Here is a 24503-nt window from a genome sequence, read left to right on the forward strand (position 1 = left end):
CCCTAGCTGTTTTAATACTGCCCCTTTTTATTTTAATCTGTTCCCACTATTTGCACTTTGTTTGGGTTTCCTCTCTGAGTTTGCATTTGATTAGAACTGCTGTGAAATAGGTCAAGTGAGGCTGAGAGGGAAACAGCACGGTGATGAAATGTTCCCTCTCGCATGCTTCACAATGCTTTTATACTCAGCCAAGTGTACAGCAGAAAACTAATGCTGTTTCCTTGTGCTGTTGCTTTGTCGTTGGGTGTAGGTGTTGCTGACTCAGTTCTGGGCCAGAGCTGTTGCTTTTGCTGGTTTATTGTTGTGCGGTATAAAAACATGTTCGGATAATCCTGGCAGCCGGGCTTCAATTTCTGCTCCCTGCAGCCGAGGTGCTGAGTTTGCCATTTTTTCCTTTCTGCTGCGCTGCAGGTATTCACTGAGGGTGAAACATCGGCCCTGATGTAGTTTTAGCCGTTCCTTTTTTCACATAAAAGGAGGTTAGGCGCATTAACTAAACACCTGGGGATTCAGCTGTGTGTGTGTGTGTGTGTGTGTGTGTGTGTGTGTGTGTGTGTGTGTGTGTGTGTGTGTGTGTGTGTGTGTGTGTGTGTGTGTGTGTGTGTGTGTGTGTGTGTGTGTGTGTGTGTGTGTGTGTGTGTGTGTGTGTGTGTGTGTGTGTGTGTGTGTGTGTGTGTGTGTGTGTGTGTGTGTGTGTGGCCTAGTATTACTATACTTGTGGGGACCTAAATCTGTTTACATACTCACGTGTGGGGACTCGCCTCCCTTATGGGGACAAATTGGAGGTCCCCATAAGGGGATCATTAATTTGAGGGTGAAGACTTGGTTAGGGTTAGGCATGTGTTGGTTATGGTTAAGGTTAGGATAAGTCTCCAGGAAATGCATGTAAGTCAATTTAATGTCCCCTGAAGTGATGTATACATGGTGTGTGTGTGTGTGTGTGTGTGTGTGTGTGTGTGTGTGTGTGTGTGTGTGTGTGTGTGTGTGTGTGTGTGTGTGTGTGTGTGTGTGTGTGTGTGTGTGTGTGTGTGTGTGTGTGTGTGTGTGTGTGTGTGTGTGTGTGTGTGTGTGTGTGTGTGTGTGCGCCGTGCGTGCATGTGCAAGTGCCAGTTTTCTTGTCACGTCACTTTATTGTTGTGGCACAGGAGCATCAGATGTTGACCAAAGTGCTTTTGAAGACAGGTTAATAATGCAATCTTATGAATAACATTTCAAAAGAAATTGCAGAAAAGAAAAAGACAAATAAGACCGACAAAAATGGTGGATTCATCATTGGATAATCCCATCGGCCATGTTGTGAAGTCGATTCTATTTTCTGTGTGTTCATGAGCTTTAAATCCTTATGTGAAAACAACATTGTTTCGAGCGTTTAAACTGCATGTTTTAAAGCGACGTTCATGTGAGTGTTACCAGACAGGAACACATTTTGTTAGATCTTTCCGACACCAGGTGAATGCAGCACACAGCCTTATCTAGCAATATTAAAGGTGGGGTCGGTAAGTTTGAGGAACCGGCTCGAGATACTCTTGTTGTTATATTCCATGGAATGCTCTTAACATCCCGATAGCAATGAATATCTGAAGTGCTTTGACAACAAATCCATAAAGAAACGTCATCAGTGGAAGCCGTGGCGCTGTAAAAAGCACGACCAATCATCTGAGCCGGCCCGGCTAAAGTAACTGGATGGCCTACCTGCCTGTCAGCCTTCCATCTGGGCACAAACTTATCTCGTGCCCTCATTGGTCATGTGCGCGTTCGTGTGTGTTGGGGGAGGGGCTCTGTGAGGAAGTCGCAGATTTCTTCCGGCTGTGTATTTTCAAATCCTAGCGCACTCGAGCTGGTTTCTCCAAAACTCTCCCCACCTTTAAAGAAAGCAGATCAAAACGTGTGTAGCCGGTTACTTGGATCTGCTCCACAGTTTAATGGGTTTCCCCTCAGCCCACTCGACACCCTTCAACCAAGTTTAATGAATATTTGGCCTGTAGTTTTCCATTAGCGTGCTGAGTCAAACAAACAAACCAGCCCTTTAGAATGACCGCACGGAGACAGAAAGCCACTGGATAGCAAAGGCATATTATGACGGATCATGTCGTCAAAACAACCAAGAGAAGAAAAAAAGGAGAAATCTTAGGGATCTTATTGAAAACGTTCAACAACAACTCCAGCAACACCCAGCGAATACCGATAAGGCGTTCCACTGAGATGCATATCAGTTGTGTTTACCTCACATGCTCCCTGGTGTTCTGGTCCGTACAGATTGTGGCTCAGTGATATATAAAGTATTCAAGTCATTTACTTGCTACACATCTCATGAAAGGAGAAACTACCGCTGGAGGAATTTAAGCCTTTGCAGACCGTTTACATGCACACAAGCACAACACACTACTAGGGGAAAGAAAGCTCCAACATGTTCCTTCTTGATTTCCCGAAACATTAGATTAGATTATAATCTGTAATGACCACACAGCCAGGCTGGTGGAATTCGTGTTCAGTGCAGAGTATTACAGCTTGTTCCATACAGTTCAACATACAGTAAACAGACAACACACAGCACAGGGCAAAGACATTTCATAACATAAAGTTCAAGGTGTGGTGGATTGTGATTGTTCATTGGGGTTATTTAGAGTCCATTTAGTGTCCGTATTGCAAAGGGGAAGAAGCTGTTTTTGAAGCGAGCAGTTTTGGCGGACAGTGACCTGTAGCGCCTCCCTGAGGGCAGAAGATGGAAGACATGGTGACCTGGGTGGGAGGGGTCAGACATGATTTTCTTTGCCCTTGTGACAGTTCGTTGGTGGTGAAGTGATTCGAGTGATGGAAGGGGACTGCCGGTGATTTTTGATGCTTTATTGACGATACGTTGAAGTTTATTCCGGGAGAGGTTGTCTGAACTGCTGTTCCAGACGGTGATGGATAATGTGAGGATGCTTTGGATGATGGCTGTGTAGAACTGGATTAGGAGATGTTTCCTCACTCATCTGAGTACTCCAATTTTTCGTTGGATTCGCAAGAGACTATTTTCAGCTGTGGATTATTCATCATTTGGTGCTCTGGTGAGTTTTATCCGGGGTATAACTCAAAATAAACTACAGTGTGTTTCTGATAATAATGAAACATGTCACTCGGTGCAACAGTGAGGCTCGCTGGTGTGTTTAAATAGAGGCTGAACAACACATGGGCTCCGTGGCACAGAGGGGATACAATTCATCAGGCTTGCATACACACACAACAACAGTTTGTCGGATCAGTTCATTGTTGGTTTTGTTTTTTTATTGGATTTTATCACAGAAGAAAATATAGAAAATCACCGGCTGTAGAGTTTTCAGTCGAACTAAGAAAACCACATTGTTAAAATCTCAAAAAGAATGTACTCGAAGTGCTCTATTTAAGCAATAGCTCACGACAGGCCGTGGTATATGCTCAGTATATCACGGCTAAGGGGCGTGGTTCGGCCCGACCATCTTAAACTAGTTAGTTAGTTAGTTAGTTTCGTAACGGACGTAATGTAACGGTTGTAACGGTTGTAGCTTTTCTCAGACGCGGAGGGATACTGACTTGTTGTGAAAAGTAACTACAATTCTACCGTGTTATACGCCCATTATATCATGGCTAAGGGGCGTGGTTCGGCCCGACCATCTTAAACTTTGTAAGTTAGTTTCGTAACGGACGTAATGTAACAGTTGTAACGGCTGTAGCTTTTTTCAGACGCGGAGGGATACTGACTTGTTGTGAAAAATAACTACAATTCTACCGTGTTATACGCCCATTATATCACGGCTAAGGGGCGTGGTTCGGCCCGACCATCTTAAACTAGTTAGTTAGTTTCGTAACGGACGTAATGTAACAGTTGTAACAGCTGTAGCTTTTCTCAGACGCGGAGGGATACTGACTTGTTGTGAAAAGTAACTACAATTCTACCGTGTTATACGCCCATTATATCACGGCTAAGGGGCGTGGTTCGGCCCGACCATCTTAAACTTTGTAAGTTAGTTTCGTAACGGACGTAATGTAACAGTTGTAACGGCTGTAGCTTTTTTCAGACGCGGAGGGATACTGACTTGTTGTGAAAAATAACTACAATTCTACCGTGTTATACGCCCATTATATCACGACTAAGAGGCGTGGTTCGGCCCGACCATCTTAAACTAGTTAGTTAGTTTCGTAACGGACGTAATGTAACAGTTGTAACAGCTGTAGCTTTTCTCAGACGCGGAGGGATACTGACTTGTTGTGAAAAGAAACTACAATTCTACCCGTGATATACGCCCATTATATCACGGCTAAGGGGCGTGGTTCGGCCCGACCATCTTAAGCTTTGTAAGTTAGTTTCGTAACGGACGTAATGTAACAGTTGTAACGGCTGTAGCTTTTCTCAGACGCGGAGGGATACTGACTTGTTGTGAAAAGTAACTACAATTCTACCGTGTTATACGCCCATTATATCACGACTAAGGGGCGTGGTTCGGCCCGACCATCTTAAACTAGTTAGTTAGTTTCGTAACGGACGTAATGTAACAGTTGTAACAGCTGTAGCTTTTCTCAGACGCGGAGGGATACTGACTTGTTGTGAAAAGAAACTACAATTCTACCCGTGATATACGCCCATTATATCACGGCTAAGGGGCATGGTTCGGGCCGACCATCTTAAGCTTTGTAAGTTAGTTTCGTAACGGACGTAATGTAACGGTTGTAACGGTTGTAGCTTTTCTCAGACGCGGAGGGATACTGACTTGTTGTGAAAGGTAACTACAATTCTACCGTGTTATACGCCCATTATATCACGGCTAAGGGGCGTGGTTCGGCCCGACCTTCTTAAACTTTGTAAGTTAGTTTCGTAATGTAACAGTTGTAACGGCTGTAGCTTTTCTCAGACGCGGAGGGATACTGACTTGTTGTGAAAAGTAACTACAATTCTACCCGTGATACACGCCCATTATATCACGGCTAAGAACCAATCAGATTGCTTGATTTGACTTGTCCGTTTTATAAAAAGATATATATGCAGGATTATTATTCCTGTTGCATTCAGCAGCTTTTGATTGTTGTTCCTGCATGGGGATGACAGCAGAGGATATCAGAAGTCGACAAAATGGATTTGAACGGTGATGAATTGTGTAACACAAGACAGGAAATCAAGCGGCATCTCAGCAGACTCCCAGCGACGGGGTGGGCTGTTGGGATGAGATGAATCATGGGAGAGGGAGCGTCACTCGTAATGAAAGTGATCATCAGAGCAAACAGCGGAGCAGATGTCAAACAGCTTCTCAATCACCAGGGCTTTTAAGCATCTGGGCTGCATCCATTAGTGCGATGGACTGCATTTCTTCAAGTGCTCCACTTCTCTCTGTCCTCTCGATGTTCTGTGCTGCAAAGCAGGGATGCACAAATAAGAAGAGCTGCATACGGGGCTGTAGCTTCACCAGGATGCTGGTTTTGACATGTGTATTGCATCATCATTATAAAAGAGACATCTGTAAAACTACTTAAATGCCTTTATCACGTTTTTCCATATCACTTTATAATTGCCTTCACTATAAATGGCATTTATAAAATTGAGACGAAATGTAATTCTTGTTAGAATTTACTAATTAAAAATCAATCACATACATTTTCGGTAATAATTACAAAACAATCTGTAAAATGTGTTTAACAATTAGGGTTATAGCACTTTGTTAATGGAGCATAATACGTTTTTGAACGGTCTAAAACCAGTGTTTATGACATTTAAAAAGTTGCAATGAATGATAACATTTCTCAGTGTGAGAATCTGAGTTCCCTGATCAACCATTTGAGTGATTTCGGTGTGTTTAGTGAGTAAAATGTGGCCGTGGTGGCTGTTTTCTAATGGCGCTGCAGGGCCTCGCTCGGCTTAGTACGGTATGGCTAGGCCTCGTTAGGCCAGGCTCACTTTATGCTGCGTTTCCTTTACAGTTTAGGAACTGGGGCAGTAACTATAGTAACGCAGTGTAGGCGGAGCCGTGACGTCATCTTCAATGAGAAACACAAAACCAGCCGTTAGCTCTTAGCACTCAGAGCTCACAGCTCCTCGTATCTGTTCAGAAACTAGACAAAAGTTAAACAAGTCCAAACCACAGACTGCCTGTGTCATGGAGAATACAGTCGCTGGTTTATTTATGTCTGTGGGCCGTTGTTGTGAGAGTGGACGGTCGGAGCATATACAACGTTAGCTTAGCCAATCTCCATTCAGAAAACACGCATTTAAAAGGTTGTTCGCCTGCCGTCTGCAGACTTGTCAAAGCATTCATTGATGGTTTTTACTAACCGGTATCAGTATGTTGTTACTTCGGCATCATTTTGAAACGTGTACTACAATTAAATCACGGTCAAATATGTTCATCTTGTTGTAGTTGTAGCCCCCTTGCCAGCGATTCTCTCTAGTTTAGCATACTCAGCCCGGTTGTTGGCCCGGAAAGAACCTCGATTTTGGAGGGCCAGAAAAACGGTGAAAAAGTACTCGTTAGCCGGAACTACGCCCAGTGGAAACGCAACCAAAAACGGGCACGGCACGCTTAAACCGCGCTCCGTGCTGTAGTGGATATGCGCCATAAATGTCAGGGTTTTCACACCTGCTGAAAATGTTGGTCTCATATTTAAAATGGGTGTTTACGGGCTAGTCAGCTGGAATTTTTATCACCTGAGGGTCACTGTGGGCGAGATATGATAGTTACTTTGGTGTATTGTAGACATCAATTTAGCGACTGTATGAATGTGGTGTGAAAATTACGGGATTTAGAGCAGTTAGGGTTAGTCCCGGGACCCGAGGGAAACAAAAAAAGTCTTCCAATTTCCTTTTTTTCACCTATTTAGGGTTAAAAAAACATCTTGCAATTTAGACCTTTTTTATTTTATTTAAAAATGGTACAGTATGTCCACTGTAGAGGACGTCGGGACCATATTAGTTTGAAAAGACAGCCAAAATTAACAGATGGACTATGTTAGTACCACTAACTCACATCTGTAATCAGTCAATACAAACCGGTGTATTTCCAAATAAAATGAAAACTGCTAAAGTCATACCAATACATAAATCTGGAGATAAACATGTACTGTCAAACTATAGACCAATTTCATTGCTCTCACAGTTTTCTAAAATACTGGAAAAAATCTACTATACAAGACTAAATGACTTCATCACCAAACATAACATACTCTATGAACAACAATATGGTTTCAGAGAAAACAGAACTACATCATTTGCAGTTATAGAATGTATGGAACACATTACTAAGGCAATAGAAAAGAAAGAATATGCAAAAGCATTTGACACGGTTGACCATGAATTATTAATTAAAAAACTACAGAGATATGGCATTAGAGGTGTTGCATTATCATGGCTATCCAGCTACCTACACAACAGGGAACAGTACGTTGAACTACAAAGCCATAAATCACAACTACTGCAGGTTACATGTGGGGTGCCTCAGGGCTCAGTCTTGGGGCCATTACTATTTATTCTGTATATTAACAATATATGTGAAGTATCAAAAATTATTAAAACCATTCTTTTTGCAGACGACACAAGTCTACTCTGCTGTGGGGACGATTTAGAACAGCTATTGGTCACAATGGAGAAGGAACTGAGCAGGATGAAGATCTGGTTTGACCAAAATAAATTAACATTGAATGCAAGCAAAACCAAACTCATTATATTTGGGAATCGATCGACCAATACAGAGAAGAAACTCACTATAAATGGCGTCCAATTAGAAAGAGTATCGGAAATAAAGTTCCTTGGAGTAATCATAGACAATAAATTAAGTTGGAAACCACATATAAGCTATATCAAAGCCAAAATATCCAAATCAATAGCAATTCTGAATAAAGCCAAATACCTAATTAATCAAGCTTCTTTGTTTATGCTGTACTGCTCCTTCATACTTCCATACATGATGTATTGTGTGGAAGTTTGGGGGAACACATATAAAACAAATACACATCCTATCTTCATCCTGCAAAAAAGAGCCATACGAGTTATACATAAAACTACCTACAGAGAACCAACAAATAAATTGTTCATCAAACTAAAAACACTAAAACTACAAGACCTGGTTGACTATAAAACTATTCAAATTATGTTCAAAGCCACAAATCAGCAATTACCTCATAATATCCAGGGACTTTTCACACAGAGAGAAAGCATACACATGTTGAGAGGAAACTGCATTTTCAAAAAACCACCCGTACGAACAAATGCCAAACTTCATTGCATCTCATCAAAAGGTGTTAGTCTGTGGAATAACTGTAACGATGCACTGAAATATTGTACAAGTCTATCTAAAATGAAAGTATTATTTAGGAGTCTAATCATTAATGGTTATGAACAGGACCTGTAAAATCTCATTTGTTGTTATTTCTTGTAATTGTAAAAAGTAATTTCTTTCTGATTGTTTTGTAAAAAAAAAAAAAAAAGATTAACAAGACAAACATGTCGCTGATGACGATGACCTAATGTTTTATAAGAAAAATATATGTTAGAGGGGGTAGGACCAGAAAAGTTTTTTAAGCTTCTTCTTGCCCCTGTTGAACATGAACAGAGACTATCTGAAAATTATTATTATTATTTTTTTTTTTTTTTTGTTATTATTTTTTTTTTTTGGTACTTTGTTATAATTATTAATCTGAGTGAAAAAAAAAAGGAGAATATATATATATATATTATTGTTATATATTTGTTTTGTTTCTGACATGTTCAATAAATTGACTAAACTAAATGTAACGTATTATGGTTATAGAGTGATATTAATACAATAATTAATTCACCTTTATTTAAAACATGAATAAGTAACTGATCTGAACATTGCTGTTTATTTGGTCAATACAAAACTAGCTTGTTTTTTGGTGAATCTTTCCAGATCTTCAAAGACTTTGTAGTCAACGTACTGAAAGTACCTCATTGACTCCAGTCGGCACGGGCTGTAGGGTCATCTGGACTAGTTTTATGGATGTTGTCTCCATTTGACCTGCTCATAGAAACAAAGCTTGCATTCCTGAGGCAACTCTCATGTGTCATGGCTCCACTTAAAATAAAAACAACAATAAGACATACGTGCTACTCTTGGCCCACAGGGGGCCATGTCTTTCCAGCTCGTCCCTATCTGTCTCTCTGTATGTATCTGTGCGCTCATGGAGCCTCCTGCATCTTTCCCCCCCTTCTTCTTGACCCTCTTCTGTCCCAGGTGTGAAAGCCTCATCTCTCTCATCATCGGAGAGCTCAAAATCTGAATCTCCCTTAACTATCTGGTACAGAAAATGTCTGCTTCAGTTCCGTCTCCTGCAACAATATTGAGTCATAAAGTCCATGAAGACGGAAGTCCACTAGAATGGACATTTATAAAAGGGCTGTTATTTGAAAACTTGAATTATTTAATTGCTTTCAGAACTAATTATATAGTTCCTCACATGTTAATAAACAATAAAATATATGATTTTCATGGTAAACATTACAATTATTCAACAATATTTGACTTCTCCTGCTTCTATAACATTTTGTTTTTGGTATGCCAGCCATTTTGGATGAAAAGAAAGAGGAACTTCCCAGCATGCAATTTGAACCAATGACATCTCACTGGAAAGCCCAGGATGTCCTCTGTACAGCACACCAGGGATTGATAGAGTAGCTCAAAAGAGTAAAAGGAGATGCATGTTAACAAAATGTCCACTTCCAATGGGCTGGGTCCCAGGAGATTAAGAGGTGTTTTCAGAAGATTTTAAAGCCCCCTTTCGCTCTAGCTTCGATCTAAAAAGCCCTGAAAATGTCACAAAAGTTAAATTGGATTTTAGGGAAACCAGTTCCATCTATCAAAAATCCTTTTAGTCCAGTAAGAGAGTTTGGAGAGTAGTTTAAACTTTGGTTTACAGCACATTTTCCGTGGGCTGCTTACCCCGAACAAAGCCAGACGTGTTTCCGTACCAGACGAGGATTTTGTCTGCACTGAAAAAGCCATCTTGGATTTCAGCGTACAGATCTTATAAATAAATCTGTGTGCAGCTCAGTCAGTGTCGAGCAGAGATCTGAAATAATGTGTGCAGTGTCAGGCTTTCTGTGGTACTTTAATGCGAGCTGCAGCACAACCACAAAGCTACAGTACAACTTCCTTTCACAGTGTGTGAGTGTGAACACGGTAGTGGCTGCCGCTCACTTATTACAGCTGATTTTCTGTGGTTTCCTGCACTTAGGAGTTTGGTTTCTGCCACCGCACTCACTCCGCTTCTAAATCTCTGTCTGCAGACGATCCTTTGAAAGAGAAAGGAGAGAAAAGTTATGTTTTTCTGAGGTCTGGAGGCTGTCAATGAGCCACCTGTTTGCTCTCTGCACAGCACGTTTCCTCCCTTCAGTAAGGACACGACGCATTCGCTTTCTCACACGCCTGAAATGGATTGCACTGACAAGGTGGTTTTAAAACACAAAACAACAGATGTCTTAAGTGGACTAAGAAGCATCTTAGTGGTAGATATATAAGGATAGTGAACCCAGAGGCGAATGAAAACGCTTTGTTCCCACATGTTGGAGATGTTCCTGTGAAATCCATTTCTTCAGATAAAGCTCTGATTAATTAGTAAAGTGACCTTTTGTTCTTAGATTATCCTCACTATCTGTGATTCTTAAAGGTCAGGATTGAACATACATTTTGTTTGATCTTAACTCACATAAAACGTGCTGTTCTTGCCTCTAATACTAAGAGGCAAGCCAATACTTATTCTATAAAATATACAACAACCCATTAAAGCCTCACTGTGAACTTCAGCGCTGACTGATCTGTACTCCACACCATGAAGTCATACAGAAGGATTTCCTTCTCTCACTGATCCTCGTTCAGTTTCTTTCTTGTTTTCTCACTATTACAGTACATTATCTCTCGCTAAGGCAGCAGGCTGTTCAACGCAAAGTAAGGAGTCGTAGTGTGGTTCTGGGCGTTAGGGGAAGGCCACGAGGGAAAAGAACAGGCAGCTAAGAAAGTCATTACCTTCAGCACATTATGGCCCGAGAAGAGTGTGTGTGTGTGTGTGTGTGTGTGTGTGTGTGTGTGTGTGTGTGTGTGTGTGTGTGTGTGTGTGTGTGTGTGTGTGTGTGTGTGTGTGTGTGTGTGTGTGTGTGTGTGTGTGTGTGTGTGTGTGTGTGTGTGTGTGTGTGTGTGTGTGTGTGTGTGTGTGTGTGTGTGTGTGTGTGTGTGTGCTGATAGTATAGCTTAGCCTCCAGCGAGCGCCTGTTTGGTGCAGGTAGGAATGATAGGACTTCCATTCAGAAGATGGCGCGAGTTACAAAGAGGCTTTTATGGCACAGCTGGGCTCTGCTGATTCCTGATGGAGCTGCACATTCACTGCCAACTTTAAACTGTTATGAATATTATTGTTGAAATAATTTGTATTCCCTATCTCTCCCTCTCCCCATCCCTCCACATGATCCCCTCCTCTCCCTATCCTCGTCACTAAAGCAACAGCATAGCAGCGTCGGCGGTGTGTGCCTTCAACCTGAGCGCCATCTCGCAGGCCTTCAACGGGCCGTTCCGCTCCCAGGAGAACCCCCGCTCCACCTGGCTGCCCACCGCCAACCCCATCCACAACTTCCAGGTCAGTTTAACCAATTAAATGAGCCCTTGTTACGGCACCGGCTCATAGGCTGCAACAAAGATGGGAGACCAGACGAGCTAAGTGTCACAAAAAGCGTATTTATTTACGATATAACAAAAACCAAAGGACTTGAAAGACACCTAAGCAAAGTGGAAGTCAGTCATCAGTAATGTGTGCGTGCATGTGAAAATGTGCAGAAACAAGGACTGTGCCCAACAGAAGAGTGTCAGTTGGTGTTGGCCTTTTTATCTTGATGGCCCAGGTGCTTTATGGGTTTTCCCCTTTCCTGTAGTGTGTAATATAAGTTTTAGTGCATGTAAACGGTCTGCAAAGGCTAAAATCCCAGAGGGAGTTTCTCTCACACACACAAAAAAAAAAAAAGATAGTCCAAATGCTACAAAAGATCATGTGTTGATATACTGTATAAGAAGAAGATGGATCCAGGTGAATGTCAACGATCCTCCAGCTAACCAATCAGAGCAGACTGGGCTCTGGTTTTAGACAGAGGGTGAGAAGAGGTGCTGCTGTGTCAAATAACTGTGACAAAGCCATTTCATATTTGCAAAGACGTTGCTTTAACTGTAAGAAACGATCCAACAATTGGTCGATTTCTTTCTAAGAATCAAGAAACAAGTCCACAGTCCCGTCCAGGCGCTTGTCGAAAGAAACCTGAGAGGTGGGTTTTGAGGCGGGACTGGAACAGGGTGAGGGACTCAGACTCACGGAGGTCTTGGGGGAGGGAGTTCCAGAGCTTCGGGGCTGCCACCGAGAAGGCCCTGTCCCCGAAGCTCCGGAGTTTGGCCTTGGGGGTGGAAAGGGAACCGGCTGAGGTGGATCTGAGGGACCGGGGGGGTCGGTAGAGGATGAGGAGGTCAGTGAGGTAGGAGGGGGGGGGGGGGCTTTGAAAGTGAGGACCAGCCAATTAAATCCAATTAAATTAAAATCAAGCCACAATCTCAAACATTTCCCCCTAACAGAGGAACATTGAGTCTCGGGAACGCCTCCTCTCCAGTTCTCCTTGATAACAGTCCATATTCCTTTTTTAAATATATTCATACAACAATTTCAAGCTTAAATGTATAACCAATTTGTGGCTCGAGCTCGCTCACTTCTTACACAGCACAGCGGGACTGAGGTTACCTTTTAAGATGCCGTTTAAAATTCAAAAATCTATACTTTTCCAAAATGGAGTCTACTAACAAATCAATCTCTCATTTGAAGTCCTGAAGAACGGGCGGTGCTCATCTGTGCAGCCGAAGAAAGCTTTCAGAGCCGTTCATTTGTATTCTTCTCTAGCGTCTCATCGCAGGCACGTTGTCCAGTCGTTTCACACCCCAGAAAAAGTTGCAATTACTGAGAATAGAATTAAGAGTGGAAAACAAAATCCAACCCGACAGAGTATTGATTTCCTAAATGCAGTAACTGTGAGGTGCTTCGCCATTGTTTCTATTTTCATTGTTTCTATTTTCCAGCCTACATTTGTTCGACCTCTTCTGACACCTCACCCCGTGTGTCCTCTTCCAGTCTGAGAGTAACTTGATAACAAAGGTATCCCAGCTGTAGCTGTGAACATGACAGGATGTGTGATGACCTGGAAGAGCATCAGGACTGTTTGAGGCAGAGATAGCTATGAACTATGAGGATTCAGCCTCTATGGCAGGGATGGGCAACTTTGATGGTGGTGGGGGCCACATCATTGATGTACTGGCCACCAGGGGGCCGCAGATTCACTTGGAACACACACACACACAAATTCCATGTGTTGTATGTAATTATTAACACATATACTAAGTCTGACATCTTCATTGACATTTTACAATCAAAGGGAACATCCTCTAATAAGCCACTAAACAAATATCAGTTCACAGACTTTTTATTTCATTTTTCCAAGTGGCGTGTTTGTATTGAACAGGTTATTAAACAGTGGAATACAACTATTTTAAACTATTGGAAAGCACGGAAAATGTGTGTGTATTGAGATTAACCATTAGAGGACATACACATGAAGTCATGAACACTAACCCAGACGTTAGTTGTCTAACTTGAACACTTGTAGCCAGTCTCTGCATTCCCCTTATTCCACAATAAGGGGAGTGTCAACACAGACACCCGTCAGCCCGCACTCGGCTGTTCCTCAGCGCCGCTCCCCCTCCCTCCGCTGACATTATGAATGAAAAGCGTAGTAATCATAGAGAACGCGGCAGGGTCCGTGACAGTTTGTTTTCATCTGATTTCAAAAAAACAAAGTCTTGGTTTTTAGAATATTAAACTTGTTTCGCCAAATTCAGATGATAAAAACAACCTTTAAGCTTGTAAAGGCATAATTACAAGCGGCAACTTAACGTCACAGCAGGCATAACAACAGCCGGTGTTTCTAGTGAGGGTTGCCCCGGGAAACAAACACAATACACACAAATGCGTCACAGATTATTTTGTGGTATTTGAAATCATCTACGCAGCTCGCGACGTAACAAGGAGTCTAGTGGATGGTATCAGTACTACAAGCAAAAAGAGGAGGTGGGGGCCGCCATTTGCGCATCCCTGCTCTATGGAGATAGACATACGACAAGCATGATCATTTCTGACGTGGAGCTAATCTGAAGTAAACATTGCATTTTTAGGTTTTGAGAAAAAAGTCAGAATTTTGAGAGAAAGTCCGAATTTTCAGATTTTCAGAAAAAAGCCAACAACTCAGTATTTTGTTCGTGACAGGATGTATGATTACCTAAGAACCGGTATTCCTCCATCTTGTGACTGTGTGACTCCCTCTCTCGGATATCAGCATGTGAAGGACACTGTTCAGGAACTACTTGATGCTCTGTATGTGAGGACTACTTCCATTCTGGAGAGGATCAGAAACACATGGATCCTGATATTGAAGCTCAAGCCGGTGACGAGTGATATTTTCCTAACACTTTCCCTCCCCAGTGCGGCACTATAAACGACGAGGGTCCCAACGAGGGTCTGACGGAGCGCAGCCTGCAGGACGCCCAGAGGCTCTACCTGATGAACGACGTGGTGCAGCCGGAGTCTGTGGATCCGCTCGTCATGCAGGACGACGTGCGCTTCTCCAACCTGGTGGTGGACATCGTGCAGGGCATGGACACCCTCTACCACGTCATGTACATCAGCACAGGTGAGGGAAAGGGGGAAGGAACACAACTTATTCAAGATGCAAGGCTTTTATTGTCATTCGTAGACAGCTACAGTGTAGATATGTGAATGGAAAGCGTAGGTCACAGGCTCCTCCAGCAGGGCAACACAATAAAACAGACAACATAATTAACATAGTGCAAGTAATACAAATAAAATAGAATAGAAATAGTGCAAGGAGAGTCTATATTCAAGTTATCTTACTACTGAATATGCATCCGGAAATTAAATACTGTAAGGCAAGGCAAGTTTATTTATATATATATATGTATTTATACAGCACCTTTCAACACAAGGAAATTCATAAAATGGCATTTAAAAACACACAAAGATAATAAAACATGAATAACAAAAGGTATATGAATAAAAGTTACAGTGCAGCGTGAGATGTGAATAGCTCAATTAAAAGCAGCGGCAAAAAGAAAAGTCTTCAGCCTGGATTCAAAAGTAGTCAGAGTTGCAGCGGACCGGCAGGTTTCTGGGATGTTCCGGATGTTCGGAGCATAATAACTGGACGCTGGTATCTCCTCCCTTCTTCAGAATACGGCACCATCTTGAAGGCCCTTGCTACGCCCAATAAGAACCTGCAGGGGTGTTACCTGGAGGAGATGGAGCTCCTCCCAGCGGGGGTGCGGGAACCCATCCTGAGTCTGCAGATCCTCCACAGCGACAGGTCGCTCTTCGTCGGGCTCAACAACCGAGTCCTGAAGATCCCGCTGGAGAGGTGCTCCACCTACAAGACGGAGACGTGAGTACTGCACACAATCTGCACAATGTGGGGGAGAACTGATCAGGATACACATCCTGGCAACCCAACACTATCTTTTCATGAAGTTTGATATGGAGATAACTTGGAAAATAGAAACCGAGGAACTGTGGAAGTAAATGTAAGTAATGTGTAAGAGGGAGAATTACATTAATGCGACGTTCCACACCAAAATCAAAAATACATATTGTAGGCCACGTGGTGATAATACCCAAAACACACCCGCCAACAAGTGAGCACAAGCCTCTCCACAGTGATTAGAAGCATCCTTCCTTCTGCCCAGTGATGCAGATGCTTCATGAGATTTATCGAAGAGAGGGAAAGTCAGATTCTCTTTCCCGGCATCTCTCTGCGCATGATCCTTGGCTTAAGTCACTACAGTAAGTTGCAAGAAAAGTGAGCGAAACGTTGATGCATTGAAGAAGCTTGGGATTCAACTGTAGTGTAGTTCCAAGATGTTGTGATATGTCCGTCCTGTCCAGCATCAGTGGTGGGAAAGGACAAGTCTGTGACTCTCCATCCTTGTTGCATGTGAAAATCAACATGGCAGGATGGTCAGGGCGACGGCCATCTTGATATGCCTTTTATCCTGTTACTTTTGCAAAAAACGAGTAGAATGTAGCCGTGTATTTCGATGTTCAGTGTGGTGCTTAGTGAAGTGACCAAGGCAAACACTTCGATGTTAATTCTACTCTCGTTCTATTTCTATAGTGTTACGACTGAGTAAACGGGTTTGAACTCAAATGCACGACTCACACAGGTTTAAACAAAAAAGGGTTTATTCAAACCAAAGCTCAACTACAACGGTACAAAAAACTAAATCACTCTTAACGAGGAAAAACACTGGGAGCATGAATGACAAATGATACTTAAAGGGGTCAGACAATAAACCCCTCTCTCTTTTCCTCCGTACCCAAATCTCTAAAAACGGGGAACTACGGAGCTGATCCAGATTTGCGTCCGATATGACGTCATATCTGAAATGTGGACCCACGGCCCAATCAGAAAGCTGCTATCAGAAACAATGCCCGACTGTTTTGGACGTAATATGGTCGGTGTTCACATTAGCATGGCTAACACTCAGAGCTAACCTGTGCTGGAGAGCATGTGTGTGAAGAAGCAGGAAGTAGAAAGGAACTCACCTTGTGGTGTAACCGGCAAGAGAGAAAGCCTTTGAGCTCCAGACTGTTTCAGATCCTTGATAATCCATGATATGGCGTTTCATCACGGCAGCATTTAGTTTAGACGGTAGCTGCCGGGTCCCGCATGAGCTCAGACCCCTCCTTTTTATTATTTATATCAATTATTTTATTTTTTTAAAGCTTTATCCCCAAATCAGCCCTTTTGAAACAGGAAGTGAAATAGAGGGATATGAGGCATGGCTAGAATGAGGGATCTGTTTGGTGTTTTGAGCAAAACACTTCATAGACGTGTTTTTATATATTTGTATATATCTGACACCGATGCTATTGCCTAAAAATAGCACGATAGGTGCACTTTAAACAAGACGTGGCTCGAAGCTCTGCTTGGGAGTATTCCTGGCAAGATAACGCCGGTTGTTTGTCACAGAGAACGAAACGAACCGGCACAGGACAAAGGGAGACGAGGACAATAAATACACCAGGTAATGGGGAACAGGTGGAAACAATCAGGGGCGGGGTCGACAATCACAGGAGTGGGTGACACACAAGGAAGGGAGGTCAGAGTATCTGAAAGGAGAGGGAAGGTTACTATTCAAAATAAACGGGGAAGTCACAAGACAAAGATTTGCGAGAGATGACTAGACTTATGATTCTTCATCTTATTCTTTATTAGGATCCCCATTAGCATGAGCATGAGCTTTGGCTATTCTATCATTGAATCTTTAAGAAGTCAAATCATGGTCCTGGATCAGTTTTGTGATATAGCAACATACTTAGGGTGTTTCTCAATCTCGAGTACGCTTGCTTGGTAGCACATGTCTTCCGAGCGTCTTGCTTCGGAAGAATACTAGTGATGTGTCGGTCGCGAACGAGCCGTTTTTTTTTAAATGTCTTTTTAAGTAATACGAGACAGAATGATACGGTGATCTCCGCGCTACAGCTGCTCCGTGCAGTCACATGTACTATCCAAGGATTAGAGACGGTTGGATGCTGCTGTTTTGAGCTTTGCAATATATTTATTTTCACTTTTATTTATTTATGATTATCCTTAGGCTCAGCAAAGATGTGATGTCAGCTGTCTTTTCTTCTTTAGTTAATACTGAAATAGAGCCCTGCTGTTTTGTCAGGGCCTTTTCTTTAAATATAATTTTAAAAGTTAAGTTAAAGTTAAAGCCTTTTATTGTCACTATACACAAAGTATAACGAGATGCAGAGTGCAACTCTGTCCTGGTGTGCAAAAAATATACAAACAAATACATAACACCAAAAAACACAGCAATAGGACATACAATCATACGGGGGAATGCCAGGAAGTATTCTTAGAATACTAGACTTCGCGTCCTTAAAATCCCCACAATGCTTTGCGCACGGACCAATTTCAAAAACTCTTGCGGAGAATGGCTGAACCGACGCAGCACACATTGAAATGGAAGTATGTAGTGGCGTAGAACACGTGTTGGTAAATATGTTACTTTGTTACATTTGTTATCACCAAACATGTGTTCCGTGAAAGTAAAGCAAGTTCATAATTAGATAGACATCGTGAGGTATTTATTTTCGGTACACTTTATGTTGAAACCGTTAGAGAGAGTGGCACACTTGTTAGCCTGTTCCATTCTTCTTCGTTTTCCAGAGCTGTGGCTTGGAAGCATACTTGCTTCGTTTCTGAAGGAAGTGACTTGGAAGTACGCGACTACCAAGCCAGCATCCTCGAGATTGAGAAACACCCACAGATTTGGGGAAATTGGTCCGTGCGCAAAGCATGGTGGGGATTTTAAGACCGGAGTCTGCGCATGTGCGGCCTCGACATTTCTCCGGCGGCACTCGATGCTGAAAATAGTGGCTCTGGAGCAGCCTTCCTCGACATTGAGAAACACCCTTAGACAGCAGGGTGCTACTACCAAATAAGGTAATGAGCCACCTGAGGTAATGTCGTCCTCGCTTAGCGACAGCAGCCGTGCGGTATACGCAGTGTGCATTTTACTGTCCCCTTCATCCCTCTTGGCCGTGGATTCATTTTGCCCCGTGTGGCTTTCTATTGAAGGTAATTATCTGTCCTCAGCTGGGATTAATGTCCGTGAGACTTCACCTATAATCATTAAAGCCCATATGGCAGCAGACAAATGAGCACATTAATTTGCTGTGTGTTTCTTTCATAGTGATGGAAGTTCTGCGTAAGACAGAGAGGCTTTCTGTTTGTTTCTGAATCAGAGGACACACAGAAAGTGTTCCTCTGGAGGCACGCGTGTGTGCTACAAAGACACGGAGAGAAAGAGAGCTCTGCCATCTTCAGCTTCGGTGTGGTTCATGTGGAAATGTGCATCTCGAGGGTGAGGAAGAGGAGGAGGAGGAGGAAGAGGAGGAGGGGGAGAGCTCTCAGTCTGTTTGTCCAACCTTTCAGTCTCTCATCAGCGCTCTCAATCAGGATCCTCAGCCCGGCCACCTCCATCCTTCAAAGTCAACTTCAGCTTAGCATAAATATGACTTTGTGCTATTTTCATTCTGTGTGTGTGTGTGTGTGTGTGTGTGTGTGTGTGTGTGTGTGTGTGTGTGTGCGTGTGTGTGTGTGTGTGTGTGTGTGTGTGTGTGTGTGTGTGTGTGTGTGTGTGTGTGTGTGTGTGTGTGTGTGTGTGTGTGTGTGTGTGTGTGTGTGTGTGTGTGTGTGTGTGTGTGTGGTGTGTGTGTGTGTGTGTGTGTGTGTGTGTGTGTGTGTGTGTGTGTGTGTGTGTGTGTGTGTGTGTGTGTGTGTGTGTGTGTGGACAAGAAGGGCATAAGAAGTGTGATTTGTGTGTGTGGGTTGATGCCTGGACGAGTTTTCATATGCCTGATGAGTCAGCTCGCTACTTCATACTAAATCCAAACTCCCAGACACATACACACACACACACACACACACACACACACACACACACACACACACACACACACACACACACACACACACACACACACACACACACACACACACACACCAGCAGCAGCACCAGCGAGGAGAACCTGTGCGTGTAATAAGATGTGGGTGAGATATGCAGGAGGAGAAAGACACACAGAGGAACAGGAAAGAGAGAAATAGCCAAGAGGAAAGCACAGACACCGAGAGGAGTCCTGGTCGAGGCACAGCGGGGGTGACACGATAACCAGAGTGGGCTTCAAGGGCACCAGAAGGGGGGGGGAAGGTAGGACTATCCAGACTGCCATATTCTGCTCACCTTCGTTCACAGTCTTTGAAATGCACTGCAGCCATGATAATAAGGTTTTTGAATAATGTGGAATAGCCTCCTCCCAAAGCTATGCATCAGTTCTAAAAGGTGGACTGATGTTATATGTTGTTATATGCGTGCGCGTGTCTCTTAGTGTTCAGATGTGAGGTATTAGGCTCGTGCACTGCTTGCCTTCGAGGTGATTGGTCGCAGCATAGTAGCGAATGGCCCCCCTGTTGAACGAGCCGTTGCTGCTTGAACAGAATGTGTCTGATGCTTCCTTTTGGCCTCGTTGTAAGTGAAAAAGATTAGCTGTCATTGCTGCTCAAGTGTGTGTGTGTGTGTGTGTGTGTGTGTGTGTGTGTGTGTGTGTGTGTGTGTGTGTGTGTGTGTGTGTGTGTGTGTGTGTGTGTGTGTGTGTGTGTGGTGTGTGTGTGTGTGTGTGTGTGTGTGTGTGTGTGTGTGTGTGTGTGTGTGTGTGTGTGTGTGTGTGTGTGTGTGTGTGTGTGTGTGTGTGTGTGTGTGCTGCCTTGGAAGTCAATGTTCAAACTGAATATGCAGCATGTCGCAGAAAGGGCGACTGGGTGATGATGAGACTACAAATTATAAAGTAAAAAGGCTCCGTGAAAACAGGTGTTGGAGCCATTTGGTTTGCACGTTAGATACATATATACTCTTGGGCAGGGTTGGGAGGGTTACTTTGTAAATGTAATCAGTTACTGATTACTGAATACATGGCTCTGAAAGTAATCCGAATACAGTTACAGTTATGTGTCGTAATCAGATTACTTTTAGATTACTTTCTTTTTCCATCACAGATGGGTATGTTTTGGTGAACAGGAGACACAAAAAGCAAAAGGAAACTGAACGCGTTTGAATGGCTTATCAAGAGCACAACTGAAACATAACATAATACACTTGTTGGGGATGCAGCTTGGGATGTGAGGAGTGAGGGACACGGCTTGGAACGGGCGTGTCGCCTTCTGTCCTGCCAGTGCTGGCAGGACATGAATTAAAATGTCGAACTCGGACTTCATTTTAAGGACATTTCGGCCAGGGGTGTAGAGCTATATTTGTTTAAGCACCGGATCGGCAAAACAGGAGAGTGTGCGCCAGTCTGCCTTGATCTATGTATTCATGTCTGTGACTCGCAGAGTATCTGCTGCCCACAGCTGTTCTATAGAAGGAACACCTCCTTCACTTCGTGACCTCTCTGCAGCACCAGGAGGCAGCGGGAGGGTTAACTCCGCCTCTGAGAAGACGAGCTCGCACCGCCTTTCACGCACCGCCTTCACTGTGTGTACCTTCAGAATCATTAGAAAGGCTAAAGAGCGACCGCAGGCTGATGTGTTTTAACCACACACACCTCTACACACACACGACTTAAACGCAGACTTTTGTTCCTCCATGTTTCGTTGTTATGGTTTCACTGAGCGAGCGGACCCAAACGCTTTTTTTTCAAACGCTCCCTTTGTTGGCCCATCTGCGGCGGTAATAGGTTTTGTGCGCTGTGATGATTCGGCTGTACCTTTAGTAATGAATATTAAATGTTGAGAGGAAATCCTTCCAACAATAATTCCAATAAGGAATCCAAAATGTATTCACTTCAGGTTTACGAAAGTAACTGTAATCAGATTACTCGTTTTTCAAATGTAACACGAGCTGAATACAGTTACTTGATTTTTGTATTCTGATTACGTAACGCCGCTACATGTATTCCGTTACAACCCAACCCTGCTCTTGGGTTTAAAGTATGATTTTTAGATGTGTGTTAATGAGTGTGTGACGTCACAGTCCTCCTCCTGTAGTGTACGAGGCTGCTGATGGTCTGGACTCTTTAAAGTAGAGACACTACATACCAGAGGTGTGGACTCGAGTCACATGACTTGGACTCGAATCAGACTCGAGTCACCAATTTGATGACTTGAGACTCGACTTGACAAAATCACAAAACACTTGCGACTCGACTTGGACTTGAACACCAATGACTCGGGACTTGACTTGGACTTGAGCCTTCTGACTTGAGGTGACTTGATACTTTAATTCAGAGGTCTCCAACACGCCGATCGCGAGCTGCCGCTAGAAGAGCAGACTCCCGTTGGGGAGAGCAGAATCTCCAGCCGCTCCTACTCTTGCTGAGAATCCGGATCATACCATTATGTGAAAGAAGGGTGGGGGGCACAGCATGTGTAGTGGTACAGGCCAGCTGCACAGAGCGACGGGGAGCCGGATTTAAATCCAAGCGCGTCGGAAAAAGTCAAGAAATGAGCGAAAACCCACAAAAGAAGCCGCGTCTGGCTGCTTTTCAGTGATATTGGGGAAAGCAAAGCTGAGTGCATTATTTGTAAAATGAAAATAACCTTTTTTTTTAACCTGGTTTTTGGTAACCACTCAGGATTTACTGTCAGAGGTGGGAGAAGTTCAGATTTTGTCCTTGAGTAAAAGTACCAGAGTGTAGGAATACTCGGTTACAATAAAAAGTCCTGCATTCAAAATGTTACAAGTAAAAGTAGAAAAGTATTAGCATCAAAATATAGTTAAAGTACCACCTGCAGAGGGATCTAGATGCAGGTGTTCTTTTACCCAGACTGCCTGGCTGCACATTATCCCTTGCATAAAGATAGATAGTGGGTCCCTTATAACATGTTGTACACAGTGGAAATAAACATTCTGGTTACCTCGACATCAGGGATCTTATACATGAAACTCCTTCTGAATCAAACGTCACGGTAGCCTTACCTTACTGATCCCTCTTAAAATAGAAAAAAAACACGTTACTTTACCAGCAGAGAGAAAATGGATTATTAAATTATTAATGTGACTAATAAAGAGCAGTTTGATTATTAAGTATTATTCTGTTGATCGATGTCATTACATTTGGTTAAAAGCACATCATGACTTGTTTATGACTCGTTTTGTCAAAGTTTATGACTTGGACTTGACTTGAACTTGAGCGCAAAGACTTGAGACTTGACTCGGACTTGCAAAACAATGACTTGGTCCCACCTCTGCTACATACTGATATACACCTGAACATCAGCAGGAGAGGACTCTTTAAAGTAGAGACACTACATACTGATATACACCTGAACATCAGCAGGAGAGGACTCTTTAAAGTAGAGACACTACATACTGATATACACCTGAACATAAGCAGGAGAGGACTCTTTAAAGTAGAGACACTACATACTGATATACACCTGAACATCAGCAGGAGAGGACTCTTTAAAGTAGAGACACTACATACTGATATACACCTGAACATAAGCAGGAGAGGACTCTTTAAAGTAGAGACACTACATACTGATATACACCTGAACATCAGCAGGAGAGGACTCTTTAAAGTAGAGACACTACATACTGATATACACCTGAACATCAGCAGGAGAGGACTCTTTAAAGTAGAGACACTACATACTGATATACACCTGAACATCAGCAGGAGAGGACTCTTTAAAGTAGAGACACTACATACTGATATACACCTGAACATCAGCAGGAGAGGACTCTTTAAAGTAGAGACACTACATACTGATATACACCTGAACATAAGCAGGAGAGGACTCTTTAAAGTAGAGACACTACATACTGATATACACCTGAACATAAGCAGGAGAGGACTCTTTAAAGTAGAGACACTACATACTGATATACACCTGAACACCAGCAGGAGAGGACTCTTTAAAGTAGAGACACTACATACTGATATACACCTGAACATCAGCAGGAGAGGACTCTTTAAAGTAGAGACACTACATACTGATATACACCTGAACATCAGCAGGAGAGGACTCTTTAAAGTGGAGACACCACATACTGATATACACCTGAACATCAGCAGGAGAGGACTCTTTAAAGTAGAGACACTACATACTGATATACACCTGAACATCAGCCGGAGAGGACTCTTTAAAGTAGAGACACTACATACTGATATACACCTGAACATCAGCAGGAGAGGACTCTTTAAAGTAGAGACACTACATACTGATATACACCTGAACATCAGCAGGAGAGGACTCTTTAAAGTAGAGACACTACATACTGATATACACCTGAACATCAGCAGGAGAGGACTCTTTAAAGTAGAGACACTACATACTGATATACACCTGGGCCTCTTTGAGTTGACAAAGTAAATATTAGATTTCTGGAAGGTCTACCTGAGAAAAGGATTTAACAGTTTGAAAGGTCTAAAGCTAAGGCCAGTAAAATAAAAAGTTTCATTTTACTCAAGGTCAAAATCAGGCAGAGATGAAGTGAGAGAAGTACATAATAAAGGATTGGAGGTGCAAGCTCGGGTACAGAAGGAAGTAGAGGTCATTACAGGTCAAACTCAGTCAGGTAGAGAAACAGAGAACATGTCAGGAATGCACTGCAGCCAATCAGGTGAGTCGGTATCTGGACTAAAGGTTGGAACCGGTGTGAAGGGGGTCGGTGAGGGGTAAACGATGGGGAACACAGGGGCCACTGCAGGGCCAGACGAATCTAACAGTATAGGAGTGCGAGTACATGAGGGGGAATATGTGAGACGAGGAATAGGCGGACAGAGAAAAGCAGAAAGTCCTTCAGAAGAGAGTGTTCCAATACGGGCAAAGGGTTAGCTGTCGTGTGTTCTTCTTACAGCTTCTCAAAGCAAGTATCGGAATCGTCTTT

At 43.0% G+C, this 24503-nt stretch overlaps 1 protein-coding gene across 3 annotated transcripts in view; it reads left to right on the plus strand.

Moving 5' to 3' along the window:
• sema5ba (sema domain, seven thrombospondin repeats (type 1 and type 1-like), transmembrane domain (TM) and short cytoplasmic domain, (semaphorin) 5Ba) overlaps nt 1-24503 on the plus strand; it is a 281741-nt gene that overhangs the window by 206395 nt on the left and 50843 nt on the right. For all 3 annotated transcript variants that reach the window (XM_034110160.2, XM_034110161.2, XM_034110162.1), the window contains 3 exons: nt 11451-11586; nt 14515-14722; nt 15280-15487. In XM_034110160.2, coding sequence (XP_033966051.1) covers nt 11451-11586; nt 14515-14722; nt 15280-15487 — 552 coding nt within the window. The remainder of the gene's footprint in view (nt 1-11450; nt 11587-14514; nt 14723-15279; nt 15488-24503) is intronic.

This window comes from Pseudochaenichthys georgianus, chromosome 21 (genome assembly GCF_902827115.2).
Source record: "Pseudochaenichthys georgianus chromosome 21, fPseGeo1.2, whole genome shotgun sequence".
NCBI lineage: Eukaryota > Metazoa > Chordata > Actinopteri > Perciformes > Channichthyidae > Pseudochaenichthys > Pseudochaenichthys georgianus.